Genomic DNA, 23,752 nt, shown 5'->3' with positions numbered 1-23,752 from the left:
GATCTCCCCCTACAACCTTTAGCTCCATATGCAGGATAAATTCTTGCAAAGACAAGAGGTGACATTTACATTTAAACAAAACATTTCCTAGACATTCTTAAATGCGAATATAACATATACCTTTGAAAATTAAAGTTTTGAAATTTACATTTCAGGTCAGAGTAAATATTCAAGAATGTAGTCAATGCCTGTTATGCTTTTGTGAATGTTTTCTAGGCCTCCCTGCCTTCAGTTCTACATAGTTCAATGTGGGATTTAGAGTGATCCAAAGCTACCCTCTCCACTCCATCTTTCCACCCAAAGACAAAAATCAGATTTTTTTTTCCTTTAGTTCAGTTTCATGGGGTCTTCTGAGTGAAGCAGTCTTTGTTAGTGTGATTACAGCTGACTACTCTGCTGACGCCTGTTACTTGATTGTATATTTTTTACTAACAGTTGGTGGGTCATTTATCTATCTTATCAAGAATGTGAAAGAATGATGACATGTCCCTGTATTTATCAAAGACTGACAGGTAATTAGTATCTGAAATATATTTGATTTTTGAAGTCAGAAGTCTATACCAGTGTCTATCTGATTTATATATTTCATATGACCTTGTTTTTGAAGAAATTGTATAAATTCATTTTTAGTTCAAAAACTATACTTTTTACGTAGTTTCTATCTTCATATGCTGCTTTGACTTCCTCTGGAAAAGATTTGAAGTGTTGAATCTCTATCTCCCAGGCATCATGCAGAATAGTCTGTGATACATTTAAATTTACATGGACTGAGGGGGAAGCTACAGCTTAATTTTGACCCTTTTCTTTCTTTTTCTTTTTTCTAAAGATTTATTTATTTTACATATGTGAGTTCACTATCACTGTCTTCAGATACACCAGAAGAGGATATCAGATCCCATTATGAATGGTTACAGACTACCAAATGGTTGCTAGGAATTGAAATCAGGACCCCTGGAAGAGCAGTCAGTGCTCTTAACCACCATGCCATCTCTCCAGCCCCTTGACCCTTTTTTTTTTATTCCCTTCAAATATGTGGCATTTTAGGTCATTATACTCCACAATCACAACACTCCTATAAATCTATCAGTCAGTGACACAATCTGTGTTTTCAAAATCCTCTCTATGAACAGGTATTTCATCAGTAGGGAAAATAATAACTAATTGGTCAACAAAACAATAGCTTGATGTTTAAAATAATTAGAATGGATTTTTCCCCACTCTGTAAACTATCAAACTCATCACGGTTGCAGAAGAAAACTAAAACAGTCAGGTATTATGTACAAACCATTATAGGATAAACTCGAAATCAGAAATGTGTATGGAATATGGACTCAGGAATATGTGTGGAATATGGACTAGGTCTTTGATCTAGGGGTTTTCCAAAATCAATTTGGGTCTTCCATTCTGAGAAATCAAAGATCACATAAAACTCTGGGTTAGTGGATTCTCAGAGGATAATTGTTACATATTCGATTGAACTCCCGAAGAATATGTCTCAAGTAGAGATCACCCAGAAGTTAGCCTGTTAGCCTTTACTCCAATCAAAATGTACAATGGAGAAAGAAGCCTTGGTATGGAGATAGATAAAGAATGAAAAAGTAGATCAAGGGTTCTGAAAAATCATGGTTATAATTATGGTCACTACAGATGGCACCCAGGTTTGAAGTACTTGGTGGGTGGACAAGCATATAAGGTTAAATTACTCTAAGGTTGTTACCAAAGAGCCACACCTCTTCGGTTTCTAGCTAGAAGCAAATACAAGATCTCCGGGAAGCCAGTTCATATATCTCGGGCCTTACACAACTTCTAGACTGTGATTCACCAAAAGCAATGAACCTGAACGAACAACCAGGCATTTGAGAGATAGTGCCATAATCTGTGCAGCAGAACCAGACAAAAGCTTACTTCTGACCACAGAACTCGCCAGAGAAGTTTATAACACAATGGTGGCTAATCACAGGGTTTAAAGAGATGTAAGGTGTGTGTGTGTGTGTGTGTGTGTGTTTATGTGTGGTATAGATGTATATGTATAATCGCTTCTCGGCCTTTTGGCTAAGATCAAGTGTAGATGTATATGTATGAATATGTATGTGATGTATATGTATGTATATGTATATGGAATAGATGTATATGTACACAGAAAGAAAAAATCCAAAGGGGACACGGCAGCTGTATATGGAGACTCCAGGCACTTGCAGATGGCTCAGGCAGTAATGTAGGCCTCCTAAAATGCAGGAACACTGGAGAAGGCTGAGCACAAGCATTGATATATAAAAGCTTCAAGTGGAGGACTTTTGTAATCTCAGCACTGGGGAGGAGGAGACAGCAGAACCCTTGGGGTCTGCTAGCCAGCCAGCCTGGTGTTAGCCAGTGTGCTCCACGCTAAGGGTGAGACACTGACTTACAGAGGTACAGGATGTTTCTGGAATTGTTCACTGGCTTCCACACACACATGCACATAAGAACAAAACCTTGTGAGTTAAAACAGAAATTATCATTCTGCTTTAGCAGAACACATCCACAGAACTCCCACCAATGAGGGGGTTACATGCTTGCTTCAGAGTCCATGTGTAACTTCAGCCTGTAAAAGAAAAAGATGTACATTCTCAAAAACTGTCAACCCAATAATAATGGCTTTTTCCTTTGCTATACATGGGAAATATTAGAGACACAATGAAGTTATTTAAAATTTTAAAATTTAATTTTAATTATGAGAAGCTTAAATAAAATTAAAAGTTTCTGATTGAAAAGTCTTGTATGTCACGAACAGGTTATTTCATATTTTGAATATTTCAGGGACCAATAAAATGCCTACATTTATTTACTGATTCACAGATACATGTGAAATCAAGGGCCAGCTTAAAATACAGTTATCATTGAATACCTGTTATTCCTTGGTTCCTTTCTTCAACAAACTTATTAGCAGTCTATACCACGATGATGATGTATTTTGTGCACATCTTCAAATAAATAATGTAAAGAGATGATTCAAATTGCATCTTTAGTGGGAAGCCATCTGGCTTCATGTGAATTTATGAATATTTTAGCTTTTTCAGCCAGGCAAAAATGAAATCTGGAACTAGGGATTATCGTGTAGATTTGTGACAGTATTATAAAATATTGCTTCTCAAAGTTAGTGATTGACACATTTACTGAAGTGTTTGTGTTTCCTTCTCTGTTATTGAAGACTGAGTCCACTATCAAAGGGATAGTGTTTATATAATTACTGTGAGTCATCACTGTTCAGCTGGTATTATAAGAACAGGCATTTTAGTAGCTCCACATGAAACAGTTGTGGAATGGGCCTGGGTTTTGGGTAGACACTGACATGGTACTTATATCCTTTCATAGTAAAAATGATCTTAGCTACTGCAATGCTATGGAGAGATGAGCCCTGACCAGGGCTGTGAGCCCCTGACCAGATAGCCTCAGCCACAGGAGTCCCCTCGACCACCCCTTCTCCATGTGCCTGAGTAGTGGTGTGCCATATGGATCCTGGACTCTATGGTTCACTCTTGCAGCAGGGCTCTCTCTGCTATGACCTGTAAAGCAGGACTCTTGTTTCATCTCCGTTTCTCTTATGTGCAGTCCTACTCAACATTGTGTGTGGTGTTAATTCTGAGGGCATTCCTTAAGAACTGTGTTGCTTTCTAATAGTTATAAATATATCCCAGACACAACTTTGCAGGAATCCTGGCCTGTAGTGAACATATATTTCCATGTCTTACATAAAACAAGAGCCTCTTAGGAGAGGATTGGTAAATTGTCCTCTAGACACATTGCTTGAGTATTCCTTATGTTAAAGTTATTTCAGGAGTCAGGCATAATGGCACACAGCCTTAATTCTGTTACTTGTGGTAGAGCAGGAGGCAGATCTCTTTAGCTTCAAGGTCAGCCTGGTCTACATAATGAATTCCATGCTAGACAGCATAAGGAGACTCTTTTTTTTAATCGTAGAATTCAACAAATTCTACTCCTAGACAAAGATCTTGAAATACCATTGATTTTCCTTGTAGAATCTAGGACAAACATAAGCTGGCTTCCTCACTCTGCTTGTGAGGAATTACTAGAAATAAATGAAATCCTTGGGAATAAATGAAATACAATTGTGCATGTTCATAGTTCATAAAATTATATTTTAATACTGACTTATACATTGATACCTATGAATACAGATGTGAAAAATGTTAGCACATACATGTAATAGCAGGTGATTGTGGGTATATAAATCCAAACACAGGGGATGGTTGTTGCCTTTCTGTGATACTAGGTAAACATGATGATGAGGAACCAAGTTATAGACATTTCAGTGGATGACTAATGACCTTGGTAAATATTCAGTAGTATGTCCTACCCTGGAATCACATGGAGAATGATGCTAGAGGTGAAGAAGAAGAAGAAGAAGAAGAAGAAGAAGAAGAAGAAGAAGAAGAAGAAGAAGAAGAAGAAGAAGAAGAAGAAGAAGAAGAAGAAAGAGGAGGAGGAGGAAGAGGAAGAAGAAGGAGGAGGAGGAGGAAGAAAAAGAAGAAGACTATGATGAAGAAGAAGAGGAAGAGGAGGAGGAAGAAGAAGAAGAAGAGGGAGAAGAAGGAGCAGCAGCAATCAATTAGGGCAAATGCATGATAGTATGCTGTGTGATAATCAAGGACAGCACTAGGAAACTCAGAGAAGTTCAGAATAGCTGTGGTTGTGTAAGGAAGGGTGGGCTGTGTTAATTACTTTTCTGTTACTAATATAAAAGAATGACCTACAAATTTATAGAAGAGTACACTGGGACTAATGATTCCAAAGGTTAAAAGTCCATAATGGTAAGAAGACATGGTGAAAAGCAGCAGGTGCTGTATCTGTAGAACCAATTTCAGAAATTATAGCCTCTGAAGTCACACTGTATCATTTTATATTTGGGACACTGAAGCCCTGTTGTATATCCTACACCAATGTCTTAAATACAGTTGATGAAAATAAGCTTTCACAGTTTTTATTGTCTAAAATTCTTTCCATTTGATACCTACTACCAATAGGATCCATTCAGTTTAGCTTAAGGAAGGTCCTTCTGTCCTCACAGGGGTTATCATCCACCAGTAAACAGATCCAGTTTTGTATGAAGATTCTGAAGCATTGATGGGAACAGTGAAATGATCACCCCTGAGCATATTTTGCACTAGTGTATCTCACTTCCAACACTTCAGGTTAAATATTATCTGTGAGCAGGGATCTGCACATGAGGAAAGGGCATCTTGGTAATGAAAAGCCCTTGGTTCCATTAGAGTACCCCTTCTAATCTGGACAAGCTAAAGCAGAGGCCCTCCAGTTTTCTAATTCTGTGACTCTTTAGTACAGTGGCGGTGACCACCAACCATAAGATTATTTCATTGTTACTTGTGGACTGTAATTCTGCTACTGTTATAAATCATCATGTAATTATCTGATATGTAATTTATCTGACATGCAATCACAAAGGGGTTGAGAATCAATGGCCCAAAGTAGGAGAGAAAGGGGAATCTGTTACTATCAGAACAATTTAGATTCTAAGAGATGTTATTAAATATGCTCATGTTTAGTTACAGGGATTGGCCAACTGAAGAAAGAAAAAAAATTGTCAAGGAAAAAGATTTAGATTACAGCAAAACAACCAGTTAATATACTCTTTATAATGGAGATGGTAAATAATTATTAGTTATATGCTGTTTTTGCTGGTACATACAATTTTCTCTACTACAGCTTTCCTCTGTAGCTCAAATTATTCTAAGCAATATGTTGAATATATTATTTATATAAAAATGTTTTATTAGGAGAATGGGGCATACAGTAGGTATGGAAAAAAGTTTCAGATTTACCCACTCAGCAATAGACACAAAGTCACAGAACTGTGAAAGAATCACTTGCCAAGTCCCTGAATAGCCAATTGATTAAAAAGAAAAAAAGAAAAGTGTGTTCATAGCTATTGTGTGTGTGTGTGTGTGTGTGTGTGTGTGTGTGTGTGTGTGTGTGACATGATATTATCCAGGAATTCCAGACATTTGGGACATCTTGACATCCTTATGTAAAAGTAACTTTTATTCATCAGATAATAATTGTCATATCCAAGTCTTACTGCTGAATAAGCTCACCCTTTGCAGTTCTTTCTGAACTCTGTCTGGATCCTTCTACTCAGGTGTTCCTGCTCAAACTCATTTCCAAGCTGATGGATTCAGTCTTGCTTCTCTTAAACTTTCTCACTGAATTGCTCTGCTTGCTATCAAAATAACGGACAGGCAATTCATTCTAACCTTTTGACTGCTTCTTTTTTTTCAAATTCTTAAATCATTGTCCATTTAGAATTTATTTGTTAATATATGCAATGCTTAATCTTGTTTCTAAATGTGACCAAAACATCAGATCTCTTCTTAACCTTTGATATAAAGAACATTAAACAAAGATTCATAGATTTTTTTCAAGTCTAAATGTTTCCATTGCCCTTTCAACTGTGGTCTGTGTTACTCAAATTTTATTAAAACTGGATTAACCTTTTCTCTGTCACAAGCATGATGTTCTATGTGTGGAAGGTAACTGATTGAAAGAAAAATATTTATTCAAAAGATTTAGATACCTCATGATCCACCTATACCATGCTTGAACACATGTACCAAGGACTGTACATCTTATTATAGTAGTAATTGCTCATTAATGTTTTTGATTTTCACAATTCCTTTAAAATACATAAAACTGACATGTTCATCTCCTGAAGGATAGATAAAGAAAATATACAATGATGCAAGGAAAATTGCCCAATTGTTAATAAAACCAAAATATTAAACCTAAAATATTGATGGCTGAAGTAGAATACAGCCATTCTAAGTGAGGAAACTCAAAGTAAGAAAGGCCATTTTCATATATTTGCTTACATTCTATGAATGCTGTCTTTAAATATTTGGTTACCAATGTTTGAGTTAAATATCCCATAGAATTCAGTACATTCAGAATGGTCATATGGATGTGCATGGTCTTCAATGAAGGGGAGAGAGAATGTAATAAATGGGATAATAGCCAATATTACATCATATAATATTAGATGTGGTGAAGGTTAGAAGCATAAACATCATTAAAATTCGTTGGAAATTGCTGCATGTACACATACTTCTGGCTGCTTCTTATTCTCTGGCTTCAACTGCCTCTGTGGACCTGCCCTGAACTGCTAGTGAATTTGCTAATGAACTCAACTCCACTGCACTGCACTGACTCCCAACTGACCCCAACTGACTTTCAACTGAAAGTCACCAAACTCAACTCCTCTCAACTGAACTCAACTGTCTGAACTACAGTGAGTGTACAGATCTGAACTGAATGGCACTCCACTGAACTCCACTCCCCTCTCTTTCTGTGCTGCTCTTAAGTATCTGTTCTCCTGAGAGTTGAACACATCCTCTCTCTGACTCATTCTGTAAAACCTTTCTCTGATTCCTCAGGCTGTCTATATCTCAATTAGACATCATTGTTTTGGAATAAAAATATGTACTAAGGGTGTATCTGTATTTCAGTCAGACCTAGATAACAAAGACCTAGAAGGATTTTGGATGTGATCATCCATATTGCTGCATTAAAATTCCTCTATATCCCTGGAATTTAGTATCATCTAAGGTAATGCTTCCTGTATCTAACTGTTGGGGTCCAGAAATCAACTCACAAGCCACATGTACCCCAATCTCAGTCAGACAAGGATAGTTTATTGAGCATATGCCCCAGGACTAATTGACCAAGGCCATGGTCCAGATTAGGGAACAGAAACATGACCCTGAGTTAAAATCCTACAGGGTTTTTAAGTCCCAAATCCACAAACATGTGTACCAAGTTATTCCACTAATCAAGATTTAGGGATAAGGGGATTTCCTTCAGAACAAGTCTTTGTTGTACACTTATCCTGCTCACATTGGCTAGGGTAGTCAACTGTGGCAGGGGACTTGCCCTGTCTCATATTCATTTTCTAACTTGTCTACCTGGATGGGACTTGTCTAACACGCATGTCTTAACTTGCCAATCAGGATGCCAAGTCTCTTTTTGTCAAGTTGGATGTTAGTTCCCAGGGAAGTATTGGGAGCTTAAACTTTACTTGACCACTACTTAAAATGGAAGTTTTATTTCAAATAGTTTCTTATATTGGTTCAGATTTCTCCCTTACATTGGGATCCATCCCAGGTACAGCTATACCAGAGAAAGTTATACACAGGTACAAGAAGTGCTGTTGGGTAGTTAGTTCCCATCTAAGCTTATTTTGAGTAATAAAAACATTTCTACTGACTTCTAACATCATGATTGGTTACCAAGGGTACAGAACATAACAGAATGTATATAATTGATCTTGGAATTAGAAAGTTTCCTAGTATTAGCAGAAACATGAAAAAGTTTCCTTATACTGTTACATAGATCTTAATATTTTACATAGGCTTCAATATTTAATCTAGTCCCTAACACTAACAAAGTTCTAGCTAGCATATGGTTATGCTGTCTTCAAACACACACACAAAACCATGTACATGGGGAAGAGGTTTCAGACCATCACCAGGCATACATGTATTTGACAAAAGACACTGATATGACTCCCATCCTTAAAGGTACTCTTCAGCAGAAATAAGTGGGAGTAAAGGTAGATCAAACCAGCAAAATCAGTCTTTTTCTTCTCAGTATTCAATACAACTCAATGCCTATGTTTTTCAGTATTTCCTTTTGCGATCTCTATAACTTTGTCTTCATGCACAATTATAAAAGCTCAATAAGTTTATTACTATTGTGTTGAAGGGACCATGTCACTTATAAAAAGGACTGTATAATTAAATTTGGTAATGATCACAGCTCAGCAATAGAGAAAAGTGGCTGGTGTTTGGTTGTGATTTCAACATAGACTGCCTGAAGAACTATATGAAATAGCAGAAGGAATGCATGTTAGTTATGGGATCCTGGGATTTTGCCTTGAGCAATTCTGTAGATGTTTAGGGCACTTATATAAATTGAAAAGCTTGTTGGAATTAGTATTACACAGAAGACAACTTTATATTTAATTTTTTCTATTTGAGTTTTTCTCTAGCTAGAGAGGGAGGGAAATGGAGCAGACAAGTGCTTTATTTAAATCTAAAGTTTGATATTATATTATGTTAGCTAGTAGACAACTTCAAAATGTAGAAAAAAGTAACATGAATATATCCTGAGGAAATGGCATGGCTGATTTTGTTATGGGTCTTTTATTTTATTATGGTGGTTTCTCTCTCTCTCTCTCTCTCTCTCTCTCTCTCTCTCTCTCTGTGTGTGTGTGTGTGTGTGTGTATTATCCGTAGTTATGTGTGTGCTACAACTTGGGTAGAGGTTAGAGGACAACTTGTGCAGATCAGTTCTCTTCTTCCACATAGGTTCAGAGGATCAAACTCAAGTCGTCAGGTTTACATAACATGCCACAGTACAAGTGCAGTCTAGAGGTAGGTGAAGAAGCCTGCATAACTCTTCACAAGTTGGTACTTCTTTTGTTGAACTTGGGGCATACATTTTGTTTATGTGTGTATGAGTGTGTGTGTGTGTGTGTGTGTGTATGTGTGTGTGTGTTGGGCATCAGTTGTTAAAAGAGAGGGGAAAAATTGTCATTAAAGTTGTTTTTCTCCCTCCTACTTCGAAGGGCAGTTTCAGCTGAAAGCTCTTCATTGAACTAGATTTGAGTTCATTACAAGTTTGACCAACTTTAACCAATCATAATTTCTTTGTAAACTAAATAAAGTTTATTGTACATATGTGCAATTAGACAATTTGTAATTTATGACATTACCAGTAAGGCAGTATACTGGAAATTGTATCAGGCTGCTAATAAACATAATCATATTTTGTGGCTTTTGAGTTTTTACTACCACTACTTTGAAACCCCTGAAAAAAAACAGCATATTTGTGGATATAATTTACTTTTCCTAAGCCCAATGCTGTAAGCCATAGGATGAAACCAGTCGTGTAAAACTTCATTGAGCTGCACAGCATTCCTCCACCAGCAAATAAAGTGAGCAATTGATTCAACATTGCTGTGTTTTAAAATTTTTTTGCCTCAAGATTTAAATCGTTAATTATTTCCTGGGCAAGAGAATGATAAATCAAAACTAACCAGAACCACTCAAACTTTCTGAAGAGTGGATACTGTTGAATAATATCTATATCTATATCTATATATCTGTATCTACACCTACATCTATATCTAATCTATATCTAATCTATCTATATCTACCTACCTATCTATCTGTGTGTCTTTCTGTTTATCTGTCTATCAATTTTGTACATATGCTACTAATTCACAAGATATTTGTTGCAGTGAAGATTCTGAAAGCTGTGAAGGAGTCTGGAGATTCAACAAGCAGATCAGGAATACAGAATCTAAAAGTACAGAAGAGCACAGGCCTTGGGGTATATTCTAGCGGGTGGTCCAACTCCATAGACACAGGAGCAGCACAAAATTAACTTCATGGCTCATTGAAAAAAAATCTAAGGACATGACATTATATTGCCTCATAACTGCACCAAATCCTGTTGAAGAATAATCACAGGACACATGGCCAAGAAAGACATGAAAAGAGGGGTTGCAGCAGGTTACTGCAGTTGGAAGGGTGCTGTTTGAATGGCAATATTCATGTTGAATGACTCCGAGATTATTGCACATGGTGGCTTCCAAACCATAGACCACTGACCCAAACAGTCTAAAGAAAACAGTATTCACAACTACATGTATGGTGGTGCTTTTTGACTGCCATCTTTAGGCATGGCTGTCAATGGGGCTCTGTACATGGTTGGTGCTATTTCTTTACAAGTATCATTCTTCTATGGCTTGAATTTTTGAATATCAGTGCAGTGTGGAATCTGCAGATTTTATTATTCCTTTACCTGACTCAAAATGGTGGCTAGCCAAACTACTGTCAAATTGGCCACATACTAAGTTTTGTTTATTTTTGCACGTGTACAGAAAAGATAATTTTTCCAGGAACAGAACTGGTGCTTTCTAACAAGACTGTTGTAACTTGTCTTTTTATTACATAGAAGCATGCAATCAGAAAATTTCATGTATACAGACCAATGCAAGGAAAATCAGAATGTAATACTGTTTTGCTATCATACTGATAAGCAGGAAGGAGATGCATATTTGGTCAAGGTGCTGTGAACAAAAGAACAAGTACTCATGTGTAAATTGGATGTTTATATCAATCTCTTCCCACCCAGGCTCAGAATCAAAGAAGAGGCTGTGGAAAATATAAAAGCATAAGGATGGGCGAGAAATGCTGTCTTCTAGTTATGACATGGTTGTCACTGTCATGAGCTCACAGCACTTGGGATTTCCTGCACAATATCAAGATAGGATAAATCTCTCAGAGAACATAGGCAGTATCTAGGACCCACTTCCTTTCAGGGAGTAATGTAGCTGTCAAGAAGCCTTGGATGAACTGGTTACCTGAAAGAGAGGCTGGAATGGAAAAGGACCTGGGTGGGGGTGATGGGTGGTGAGAGAAGGATGGCACTAAAATAAACATTTTTTTGATTAAGGCTCAAGGTTTAAACCTTAATGCTTAGCACTGTATTTATACAGGGAGAGAGCACAGCCCCATCCTTTGTTTCAGATGGATTATGTTGCAAAGCAAGCTCAGCAGGCAGTCTGCTCCTGTAGGAAGTTTGCAGCAAGGAGGAAGACTCCACCTAGGTGGTTAAGGTCTGACTGAGGCAAACACTTAAGGTCTAATTAGCCTGCTCAAGGCTGGGGGAAGGGCACAGAGTAAACTGGAGTTAACAGTTTCTAGAGGAAGGAAAATAATTCTTCTTCTTTTTTTTTTTAATTTTTTTATTCGATATAATTTATTTACATTTCAAATGATTTCCCCTTTTCTAGCCCCCCCCCCACTCCCCGAAAGTCCCGTAAGCCCCCTTCTCTTCCCCTGTCCTCCCTCCCACCCCATTCCCAGTTCCCCGTTCTGGTTTTGCCAAATACTGTTTCACTGAGTCTTTCCAGAACCAGGGACCGCTCCTCCTTTCTTCTTGTATCTCATTTGATGTGTGGATTATGTTTTGGGTATTCCAGTTTTCTAGGTTAATAACCACTTATTAGTGAGTGCATACCATGATTCACCTTTTGAGTCTGGGTTACCTCACTTAGTATGATGTTCTCTAGCTCCATCCATTTGCCTAAGAATTTCATGAATTCGTTGTTTCTAATGGCTGAATAGTACTCCATTGTGTAGATATACCACATTTTTTGCATCCACTCTTCTGTTGAGGGATACCTGGGTTCTTTCCAGCATCTGGCAATTATAAATAGGGCTGCTATGAACATAGTAGAGCATGTATCCTTATTACATGGTGGGGAATCCTCTGGGTATATGCCCAGGAGTGGTATAGCAGGATCTTCTGGAAGTGAGGTGCCCAGTTTTCGGAGGAACCACCAGACTGATTTCCAGAGTGGTTGTACCAATTTGCAACCCCACCAGCAGTGGAGGAGTGTTCCTCTTTCTCCACACCCTCTCCAACACCTGCTGTCTCCTGAATTTTTAATCTTAGCCATTCTGACTGGTGTAAGATGAAATCTTAGTGTTGTTTTGATTTGCATTTCCCTAATGACTAATGAAGTTGAGCATTTTTTAAGATGCTTCTCCGCCATCCGAAGTTCTTCAGGTGAGAATTCTTTGTTTAACTCTGTACCCCATTTTTTAATAGGGTTGTTTGGTTTTCTGGAGTCTAACTTCTTGAGTTCTTTATATATATTGGATATTAGCCCTCTATCTGATGTAGGATTGGTGAAGATCTTTTCCCAATTTGTTGGTTGCCGATCTGTCCTCTTGATGGTGTCCTTTGCCTTAGAGAAACTCTGTAACCTTATGAGGTCCCATTTGTCAATTCTTGCTCTTAGAGCATACGCTATTGGTGTTCTGTTCAGAAACTTTCTCCCTGTACCGATGTCCTCAAGGGTCTTGAAAATGGGAAAACCTCCCATGCTCATGGATCGGTAGAATCAATATAGTTAAAATGGCCATTTTGCCAAAAGCAATATACAGATTCAATGCAATACCCATCAAAATCCCAACTCAATTCTTCACAGAGTTAGAAAGAGCAATTATCAAATTCATCTGGAACAACAAAAAACCCAGGATAGCTAAAACTATTCTCAGCAGCAAAAGAAAATCTGGGGGAATCAGTATCCCTGACCTCAAGCAATACTACAGAGCAATAGTGTTAAAAACTGCATGGTATTGGTACAGTGACAGGCAGGAGGATCAATGGAACAGGATTGAAGATCCAGAAATGAACCCACACACCTATGGCCACTTGATCCTCGACAAAGAGGCTGAAAACATCCAATGGAAAAAAGATAGCCTTTTTAACAAATGGTGCTGGTTCAACTGGAGGTCAGCATGCAGAAGAATGGGAATTGATCCATCCTTGTCTCCTTGTACTAAGCTCAACTCCAAATGGATCAAGGACCTCCACATAAAGCCAGACACTCTGAAGCTAATAGAAAAGAAACTGGGGAAAAATTCTTCTTTTGAGGATGTGACTAGTGGTAGATGTGTTCCAGTGGGTTCTCCCACACTTATGTATACATGATAAGCACTAACTGGACTTGGTAAATTATTTAACAAAAAGACATGAAACTGGGAGGGACACATGTTGAGGGTATATGGGAAAGTTGGGGAAATGAAGGATAGACAAGATTATATTCATTATATACATGTATGGGATTCTCAAGAATAAAGAAAAATGTAAACTGCAGCCTTATCATTATTTTTGATGTCACCAATAAATGTAAGTTGATTTCTGAGTATTTCAGGAGAGTAGGAGCTTGACTTTAAAATGTTGAAATGTCTTAATTATATCTGTACATTGTATGTTATTTGTTTATGTTCTCAGCCAACCATTGGATTGAGCACAGGGTCCCCAATGGAGAAGCTAGAGAAAGGACCCAAAGAGCTGAATGGGTTTGCAGCCCCATAGGAGGAACAACAATATGAACCAACCAGTACTCTCCAGAGCTCCCAGGGACTAAATCACCAAACAAAGAGTACACATGGAGGGACCCATGGCTCCAGCTGCATATATAGCAGAGGATGGCCTTATCAATGAGAGGAGAGGTCCTTAGTCCTATGAAGGCTTGATGTCCCAGTAGGGTAATGCCAGGACAGTGAAGCAGGTAGTGAGCAGGGGGTGGGTTGGGGGTAGGATAGGGGTTTTTGGAGGGGAAATGAGGAAATGGGATACCATTTGAAATGTAAAGAAGGAAAATATCTAATAAAAATCTGTAATAAATGCAAAAATTTCAAGTATACAAGGAAATGATAGTATTCTTTATTAATAATTATTTTCTTGGTACATGAAATTGTAATTCTAATCCTTCATTAGGACTTTAAATTCTTCTTGAGCATTTAATAACATTTAACCATCTTTGAAATCTGTTAATAAATCGGTAATTGTCAAATAGTATCACACGTACTTTGCTTTATTGTCTAGAACCTCAAAAACACAAATAAATATTCATATATAAATAATAAAGAGGGGTTTTGACAGATATCTTGTTTATCATATACTTTTATGGAAACTTACATATAAGTTGTCACAGCAGGTATTACAATTTTAAATACAAGACTTGCCTTTATTAAAGTTCAGCCTAGACATTCCAGTAATGTGTTTATTTCAAAATAGGTTATGTGTAACCAGGAATTCCACCCATTTCATTTCCCTGAGGTCGTTTATGATTTGAACAGTTTCTCAGATTTCCAATTTGAATTTCCTCTCTTTGGCCCAATTGTTTGTTCACAGCATCACTACCAACGAAACAAGGCAAAAGTCCACTACAAAATTAAGAGAAGTGGTGAAGGATTAACTAGGAGAACATTAAGTAATGACCATGGTGCGTGAGTACTGGCTCTCATCTATTCCTACCACCTCCTGAGCAGACAACTGAGTTCTGTGTGTACATATTTTCCAGTGTCATACATCAGTAGACATAGTTTATAAAATATGGCAACAGATGTTCTAGTGTATAAGAACAAAATAACACACACATACTTTTATATAATTTTGGCAAGACCAATGAGGCACAAACATTTTATAGCACTTTTATAGGACTAAGGTTGACTTACAGAAGCAACATGGAGGTCTCTAACCATGTATAACTTTAGTTCAGAGACCCAATGCTTTCTTCTAGACTGGTGGTTTTCAACTTTCCTTATTTTTGTTGCTACTTCTTAACTGCAATTTTCCCACTATATGAATCATAATGTACTTTGGTTTCCAGTGGTCTTATGTTACCCCTTAAAGGAGTGTTTGACCCCAAAAAAGGTCACAACTCACAAGTTGAGAACAGCTGTTCTAGCCTCTGTGGGTACAGCAAGCATGTAGTGCACATGCAAAATGCAGGTAACACACTTACACACATAAAATAAAACTAGAACAAAATCTTGAAAGAAAACCTCAAATAATGACATTTCTTTTAAGACTTTATAATAATTTTTTTACGTGCTATTTCACTATGAGAAGTAAAGTAATACAAATATCACCTTGACATTTATTGGTCCAATTTTCAAAAGAAGATAGAAAAGCTTTAAAGGTACATTTAGAAAATCATTCTATACAACAGAAATATTTATTTTATGAATGAAATAGTGCCCCTTTACCAAAAAGCAAAATGTTAAGATGGTGCAAACATCTAAAACAGTATAACTTTCCTGACTTAAGTCCTAGAATGTCCTTCTAGCAGAAGTGGTCAGCTGTACCATTCTCATTACCAAGCTACAATAGTTCTATTAACATAATTTTTATTATATTGATTTACTAAAAAAACCCAAAAAGAGGTCTATAAAAAATGGCTATATTTGCAATCTTGTTCATGGGCACAATATATTCAATTTAAGATTTCTCTAAATCAGATTGTTTATTTGAACTAATTTCTAGAGAAATTTGTTCTCTATAAGCAAGCATGTCTTGTACATCTTTGTAGACAAGCATTTCCTGGATGGACAGAAGCTTAAAGTTGCTTAGGTTGAATGGTGAACGGCTCTTTACAGCGCTCAACATGCCAAGGGATGCTGTAACCGACTCACTCAGAGAAGAACAGACAGGGAAAATACGTGCAGTCCACAGGCTCAGATTCATCTTATTTCCAGAGAATAGTTTCTCTGTAGCTTTAAGATTCCAAATGTCTAAACAAGATAGAAAACAGACTCCAAAGAACTGAAGTTCCTTTATATCTTCCAGGGTTTTAACGCTGTTTTTCAAGTTGTCTTGCATGCCAAACATCATAGTAGAATATTCTAAGTGTCCATTTATCTTCACACTTAAAGAACACAAAAAAGAATACGCTGGCACCACAGCTTTTGCTATGACAGTACTGCTGATAATGCAGTTTTCCCCGATGGTCACTTCAGGTCCTAGTCTAGAATACTCTACAACTGAGCTAGGGGCCACACGGCATCCTGAATCCAGGATACTGTGAATGACACAGGCTGCTTCACTGGAGCATTCGGGAACACTGGGAGAAACACTGAAAGCAACTGACTGTAAGCCCAGCTCCGACTTTAGTGTACTCTCAGAGGTAAAATGAAGCAGATACTCTTGCATTGTTCCAATGTGATAAAATTTGGAATTATTAAGAACAACAACGTTCAGTGGTGTTCCCTTGAGGAGGTGGAATATTTTCTGTCTCATGTCCAACAACTGGGAGTCTTCTTTAGTGACATGTGATGTGTTCCTGGTATACTCTGCAGTCGCTTCAGGCCCCAGTGCCTGCAGAAAGTCTCCATAGGCATCTATTTCACAGTTCAGTGGGCCTTCCCTTTTATAGAAATCAAGTAACTTTTTGGCTGATTTGTGATCCATGTAAAATAGGCTATCTGTGTAGACATACTCAGTGTGCAATGGAAGAGAGGGACTGTCACCTCCAGGCAAATCCTGTTGTCCAAAGCTTCCTTGTCTATGCACAGCATTAAAGTGATGCATATTTTCAATGGTGGGCTTGTGGAGGAAACGATGGCACTGCCTGTACTCAAGGTCACCATGTTGTAAGGAACTGTCAGAGTGCAAGACAAATACTCCATGTGTAGTGCCTACATGCAGACTAGAAGGATGGGCTAAGGCAGTGAAGCCAGGCTGGTCAAAGGCAATGCACTCACAATTCCCAACACTGTAGAGCTCAATATCATCTGCACAGGTGACCAAAACTCCAGGCCTCATGTTTGAGGGGAAATCCACGTACATGGCTAGTTTTAACTCCAACATCTGATAAATGGGTTCACCAAGTGGTAAGGCTGTGAAGATCTTTCCTAAAGCACTTGCATTGGGAAGGCGTTGACTGTAGCCACCTGTAAAAATTGCAAAGTATTTAAAAATATGTTCTTTAAGAGATTTTCAAAATCTGGTAGTACCAGTTATAATATCTGAAGATATTTAATACTAAGTATTTAATCAAAATTCAGGGTAGAATTATGAAGTCTAGACTTTAAAAAATCAAAAAGTGTTTCTCTTTTTGGGATGTACAATTGGGATGTAATGTGATTTTAAAGACTCTAGGTCAAGAAATGATTTGAAGACACATAAAGCCTGGCTAGCCAGTGTTCAGAAACAATTGTATAACTAACAAAACGACCATATTTAAAACTTGATCTTTCATGTATATTTCTGACAATGCATTTCAAACATGGTTAAAGTTATTTATTAGGGATGTACTTCATAGAAAAAGGTGTAAAAGACTAGAACAGTTTAACAGTTTAAAAATATACCTCTCTTACACATCCATTACATGAGGCATTGTCTTCAACAGACTTAGAGAAATTAAAGGCAAATTTACTTCAGTACATTTTTTCAAAAAAAAATTATACCACTTTTTCATTTAAATTGGCTTTTCCCTTCCAAAATGAGCATTGAGATGTCCTGATTCCTGAAACATGCTATCTCACACACACTGACTGTCCTAAATCCTTTAGTGTAGAGAAAAGTATACAGTGCAATACAGACTTGTGTACTGGGATAGCGTCTCCTACAGCAGGCGCCATGCTGATTGTGGCGTGCTTCAACCACCACCTGGGCATTTACTAAAGTCCTCTGGGCATCATGAAGTCAATTAATACATTTAAAGTACTTTTGTACAAAATATATTGTTCAAGATATGAGATAAAATAATTTTGTTTCCTTTTTCCTAAGACCAGAAAATAGGAAAGTTTTCACTAAAAGCGTTATCTTCAGCTGTTCCTCACATCCATAGAGATTGGTTCCCAACCCCAGGTAGTCACCAAATCTGAGGGCATGAACTCCCTATCCTGAAATGGCACAGTCCACAATATTTTACTGGAAAATACATTTATGCCATCTAATACAATGTCATGCTTACATAAACAGTGGTTATGTAGAGATATTCTAGGAGTTATAAAAAGGCTACATGCTTGGTAAAGAGACATTTTTATTTCCTCTCAAATCCTTTCTGTCCATGGTTGCCCGAATCTGCAGAGGTGAATCGAATGCCAGCATTCAAAGGGCCCACTATATGTATTGCTTTTTATTTCCTAAGTTTACTTCATTTTAATAAACTCATTGTAAAAACTTTTACTCTATAAGACAGTGAATTGTTCTATATTGTTAGTTTTTCTTGAAAGCAGGACTTAGATGTATTTTGTTAATGTTATCTGTATAAAGAGTCAAATTACTATGTATGCAACTCAGAATTAGAAAGTATCTTTAAAACTACTAATAGCAACATTCTAAATGATATGTCCCAGGCTAATGCTAAGCCTTGGTAAAATTTTCACCAGCTCACTGGAATATATAGATAAACAACAGATGTTTCTATGCAATCAAAAATTTCATATAATTATATGTATTAATTTACACTTTTGTCACTGTCCTTCTGACTTCTCATTGGAAATATTATATTTGCTTTCACATATTTTTGTCACCTTCTCTTTTGCTTTTAAAACTGTTAATCATTGTAGCTCTCAATAATCAGGCAAAAATGCAAGGCAGAAGTTTTGACAAAAGGATAATCATCATCATTATCATCGTCATCATCATCATCCATTTTCTTCCACAACAAAAATCCCATCAAGGCTCTCAAGAAATGTTCACATTTTCATGTGTTTTATAAAAAATTAATTTTCTATTTGTAAAACAAAGTTGGTGATGTACATAATCTATGTTAAGAATACATTTTGTGAAAATCCTCCTATTTATAAGCTGTACATAACAAAAGAAAAAAATGAGTATTTATTTCCCAAGTAAAATACCATCAACGAATTTTAAGACAAAGTAAAATATAAGAGGAATAATTTGCAAGGAGACGAAGTCTCTAAGGTGTCAAAGGTAGAAAACTCAAGGGCAAATGTAAATAAGTAAACAGTAAGTTACCAGAGTGAATGAGCAGGACCTTCAGAGAATCCCACTGATCTCCATAGAGGCCTTCCAAATGCTGAAGGGAACAAAGTGTTGATCCTCCATTTCCTTACAAACAATTCAAAAACATATTTTGCTTCAGTTAAAACTATGAAAATTTTGATATAATAAATGCTACAATTTTGAAGATGTGAATTTTGTCAATATGAGGTAGACAGATTAAAAAGTTATTGTCAAAAGAATTGATGAGTTACAATAAATAAGCAAACAGTTGCAAATCAGAAAAAAACAGCGAGTAAAGCTCAAAATGTCTGTGTCACGGAAGAAGTGATACGGTACACAACCTGTAGCTGGAGACTGTAAACTGATATGCAGTTGTCAACATACAACTTGCCTAATGGCTTCTTTCATATGACATACCCCAACATACTAGCTGGAACTTTTTTAAATGCAAGAACCTGGTTGTACAAAATATTGTAAATACTGCTAACATACTATACCTAATTCTCTATAGAAGAGACATCATATAGGTTCTAACCTTCTTCCTGTGAGGATTATACCAACAGTGGAAAATCAGAATAAAGTCATAGTGTCCTGTTCCTGGCACGAAGAGGCTTTACCTTTACTTATCATATGAGCCACAAGTTTAGTGATAAATTTTTAGAGAATCATTCTATTTATAATCTGAACATAGCAAATAAATAAACAAAAGATGAATGTTGACCTTCTTTTAATGAATCACAATAAAAAAGAAATCCTTTCCAGTTCTCTCCTTAAGGAATCAAAGGTAAAATGTAATTGATTCACTTGCAATGACGACAAAGCAGAATTTACCAGGGTTTAAGTAAATATTCTACAGTACTTTAAGTAACTGGTCCTGGTTTGTCTGTTTCCTGTAATTTGGTTCTAAGAGGTCAAGTATATACATCAGCTTCCTGATTTTTTTTCTTCATCTAACTACTTCATGAAACGACTCAGTTGGGAAAGACCTCAAAAGAGAACCTCCAGCAAACTGGTGTAAATTGTACTGAGGCAAAAGAAATTCTTTCAAATAATGTTCTGGACAGGTTTCCCTGTAAGTCACAGTGGCTCAGAAACTTGATTTGGCCTTCTATCATTTAAAGAGTTAAGTTTCAGATTTTAAAGTTTTTAAAGGCCCTGTGTGGAGATAAATAGTTTATAAACTATAAACAAAGAAAACTTATCTTTCAATTATTATTTTGCTCAGAACCCTTTATGAACATTCCCATGAAATGTATACCAATTTTGGTCCCAACAGGATCAGGAAAAACATGGTATTGAACTCCAAGAGGCAACTCCTTTTTCTTGAGCTTCTCTGACAGCTGCTGCTTGAAAGCAAGCTCCTGTTTCTCATCAGCAGCTGTTATTGCAACCACATCCCAGAATTCTCCAGCTGCCACAGGTTTGCCTATTGGAAAGTAGCAAGAAAAATTATTTTAATATTATCAGTAATCTCATTGGCAAGTTTGCCTATTTTTCAAAAGAGGGGCAGACAAAAGGATAATCATTATCATCTTCCAAAATAAGAAGACACAACCAACCAACCAACCAGCCAACCAACAAGACAAATAAGCAAACATTAGCATCTAAAAGCAAGTTTTGTGAATCAGGGCCCTTAATGTCCTTGGCTGAGAAATTTCAACTCAAGGATCGACTCCTTCCCTGTTTTTGTATAGGAATGTGGTCTTTTGTTATTGTTGCTTATAACTTTTCTTTTCTCTCCTCTCCTCTCCCCTCCCCTCCCCCCCTCCTCTTCTCTTCTCTTTTCTTTTCTTTTCATGGCACTGGAAACTAACCCCGGAGTCCCGTGCATGCCAGCTCTATTCCTGAACTACGTTCATAATCCTTCATTTATCTATTTAATTAATTTAGTATCTTACTACCAAAAGGGTTGAGACAGGCTGGTCCAAAGCTGATGATTTATCTCAATAGATTGTTCACAGTCAGTAACAGGTTGAACTCCTATTCTATACTTTTCCCTCTTCTCACTATTGCACTTGACTAGAGATAGAGTAAGACAAAGCCCACCTACCCCAGAACTTTTCTAATGCGCTTTAAATTGGGCCTAGAGTCCACTTTGGGGTCTGTCTTGGTATTGGGAGACCCCAGCATGCTGGACTTCTGCAGAATAAAATACTCTTCGTGTTTACATACTTTTTGATTCCAGGTATCATTCTTCCATGAATCATTCTTGAGTGAATCACGGACCCTTGCAGTGCTTGACAGACTGGCCCTGAACTCGTACATATTTTCCATCTATCGATCTATCTATCTATCTATCTATCTATCTATCTATCATCGTCTATTTGTCTGTGTAATGCAGGTAGGTCTTGAATTGCCACAGCCTCCCAAGTAAATGACAGTACAGACTTACAATGCCCGTCCTAGCTTTTTATGTTTTTATTAACGTATAATGATCAAACTAAACTTATATAAGCAATCAGAATAATACACAAACCCCAGGACTAAACTTCTCAATGAACTCATTAAATGACAAATTGCACTTTCAGGAAACAGTGGAACCCTCTTCTTTACCAACAAGATTAATAGAGTTTTAACAAGTAGAGAGAGAATGAGAGGGAGGAGAAAGAGCAACAGGGAGGCAGGGAGGGACAGAGATAAGGACAGAGTTAAGGAGGGGGGGAAGGAGGGGAAGGGGGAGAGGGAAGGAGAGAGAGAGAGAGAGAGAGAGAGAGAGAGAGAGAGAGAGAGAGACAGACTGACTGTTAGCTAGGATTTAGTACTTCCAATCATTCTGGTATCCAAATGTAAATCCCTACATTTTAGGCAGTCACTACCAGACAGCAGTCCAGAGACGGGCAAGTACCCCAAACTTACATTAGCAAATTTAAAGCCATGATTGCTTTTGTATTGGGGTTTACATTGGGATAAACTGGAGTTAGGCCAGGAAGAAAAATTTCCTTGGGAAAAGGAAAGAAACAATTTAAGCCTACTGCAGACTCTAAGCACCACTGTGCTAAGCCACGTGTTACTTTGCGTCAGTAACTCTCTCACTGCTCTTTCCTAAACATTAAATTTAGGCTCGCACAGAGAAGGGGAGAAGTGAAAACTCTGGCTGCAAGGACAGGACAGCGCGGACATGAATGGGTGGCGGACAGGAAGCTGCGCGGGGGTCCTTGGGAAAAGCAACCTCCGTGCAGGGGGGCAGAGAACTCAGTTCCGCCTTGGTACCTCTCAGCTCAGAAAATCTGCGCAGTTTCCGCAGGGTAGCTTCGCGGAGAGACGCCATGGCTGACTTCCGGGAGTCCAGTGAGCACGCATGCGCACTCCGAAACCCCGGTCCGCCCCGCCCCGGCCCGCCCCGCCCCGCCTCGGCCTCGCTCAGCACGTCACCGCGCGGCCCAGGATGCGCCCGGAGGCTTGGAAAGCTAGGATGGCGTGTGCGTGCGCAAGCGGCGTTTCCCGGGCAACGCTCTGTGGGGCAGATGGGCGGGCACCTAGCCGTGCTGGGCTGCGCGGGGACGTGGGTTCCCGCTTTACCACGTCTGAAAGCCCGCGGTGGGACAGAGGAGACCAACCTGCCCACGATTGTGGATCCACCACCCAGATGCCGAGGTGACCTGCCCGCACCGAGCTCCCATTCCTTTCGGAAGCCTCCCGGGGAGGCCAGGTCCCTGAACCACTGGCTTGGCCCTGGGGATGCTTGCTGGTGGGCCAGACCACCCGGCGCCCTTCAGTTGGCCAACTTCCCAGGCCCAGTACTGAATTCGCACCTTTAGCCAGCAACTGCACACTCTTGTGTTCACTTGCTTCAAGGAGATTCAGCCAAAGGTGCCAGATATTGGGAAGAGCCAGTCTTGTTGAATCCACTTTCATGGGCTGGTTATATGTGTTTCTCTTTTAGAGTGCATAGTTTATACCGAGTACTACAGATTAATCTCTTTAACCTTTCACACAATACATAGAGAGTAACAATATTTGGGAAGCCATTTCAGTCTGAAATCCAGAAAGCTTACCACTACAATTTGACTTGAGAAGTTTCTCTTCATTAAAATCTCAGAATTCTGCATTACAGCTCCCTATGAACTTAAGTTTTTGAGTAAGCTTGGTTTTTCATTTAAAGTCTTGACCTCAGCATTTAATTCTGTATTTAAAGTGGACACATTTGTAGGGAAGAGATTACTGTTTCACAATACACCTCCGCTGAAGGAAACTTAGAAAATACAGAAGTGCCTGATTGTAACAGCAATAGAAATCAGAGTTTGTGATTTATATTCTTGAGTGAACTGGTGTCATCCCAGGTATTTGGAGACCTGCCTCATGTTTAAAGGGGACAGACACACTGAACTATGTCAGTGGGTAGGGCAAGAGTATAAGCAGAGAACTTTATTTGGAGCCTACGAAAGTAACACAGGAGATA

The 23,752-nt window shown here is 38.1% G+C and overlaps 1 protein-coding gene across 1 annotated transcript; it reads right to left on the bottom strand.

Moving 5' to 3' along the window:
- Positions 1 to 14,321: 14,321 nt before the first annotated feature.
- On the bottom strand, positions 14,322 to 22,641 carry Fpgt (fucose-1-phosphate guanylyltransferase). Its single transcript, XM_052178864.1, has 4 exons — positions 22,564 to 22,641; positions 20,612 to 20,779; positions 19,366 to 19,458; positions 14,322 to 17,330 (listed from the first exon to the last, which is right to left on the bottom strand). The coding sequence occupies exons 1-4, from the start codon at positions 22,619 to 22,621 to the stop codon at positions 15,880 to 15,882; spliced, it is 1,770 nt and encodes a 589-aa protein (XP_052034824.1). The 5' UTR covers positions 22,622 to 22,641; the 3' UTR covers positions 14,322 to 15,879.
- Between the last annotated feature and the right edge of the window lie 1,111 nt (positions 22,642 to 23,752).

Source organism: Apodemus sylvaticus, chromosome 4 (assembly GCF_947179515.1).
Source record: "Apodemus sylvaticus chromosome 4, mApoSyl1.1, whole genome shotgun sequence".
Taxonomy (NCBI): domain Eukaryota; kingdom Metazoa; phylum Chordata; class Mammalia; order Rodentia; family Muridae; genus Apodemus; species Apodemus sylvaticus.
The sequence above is the reverse complement of the archived record's forward strand: the minus strand, read 5'-3'. Positions and strand labels throughout refer to the sequence as shown.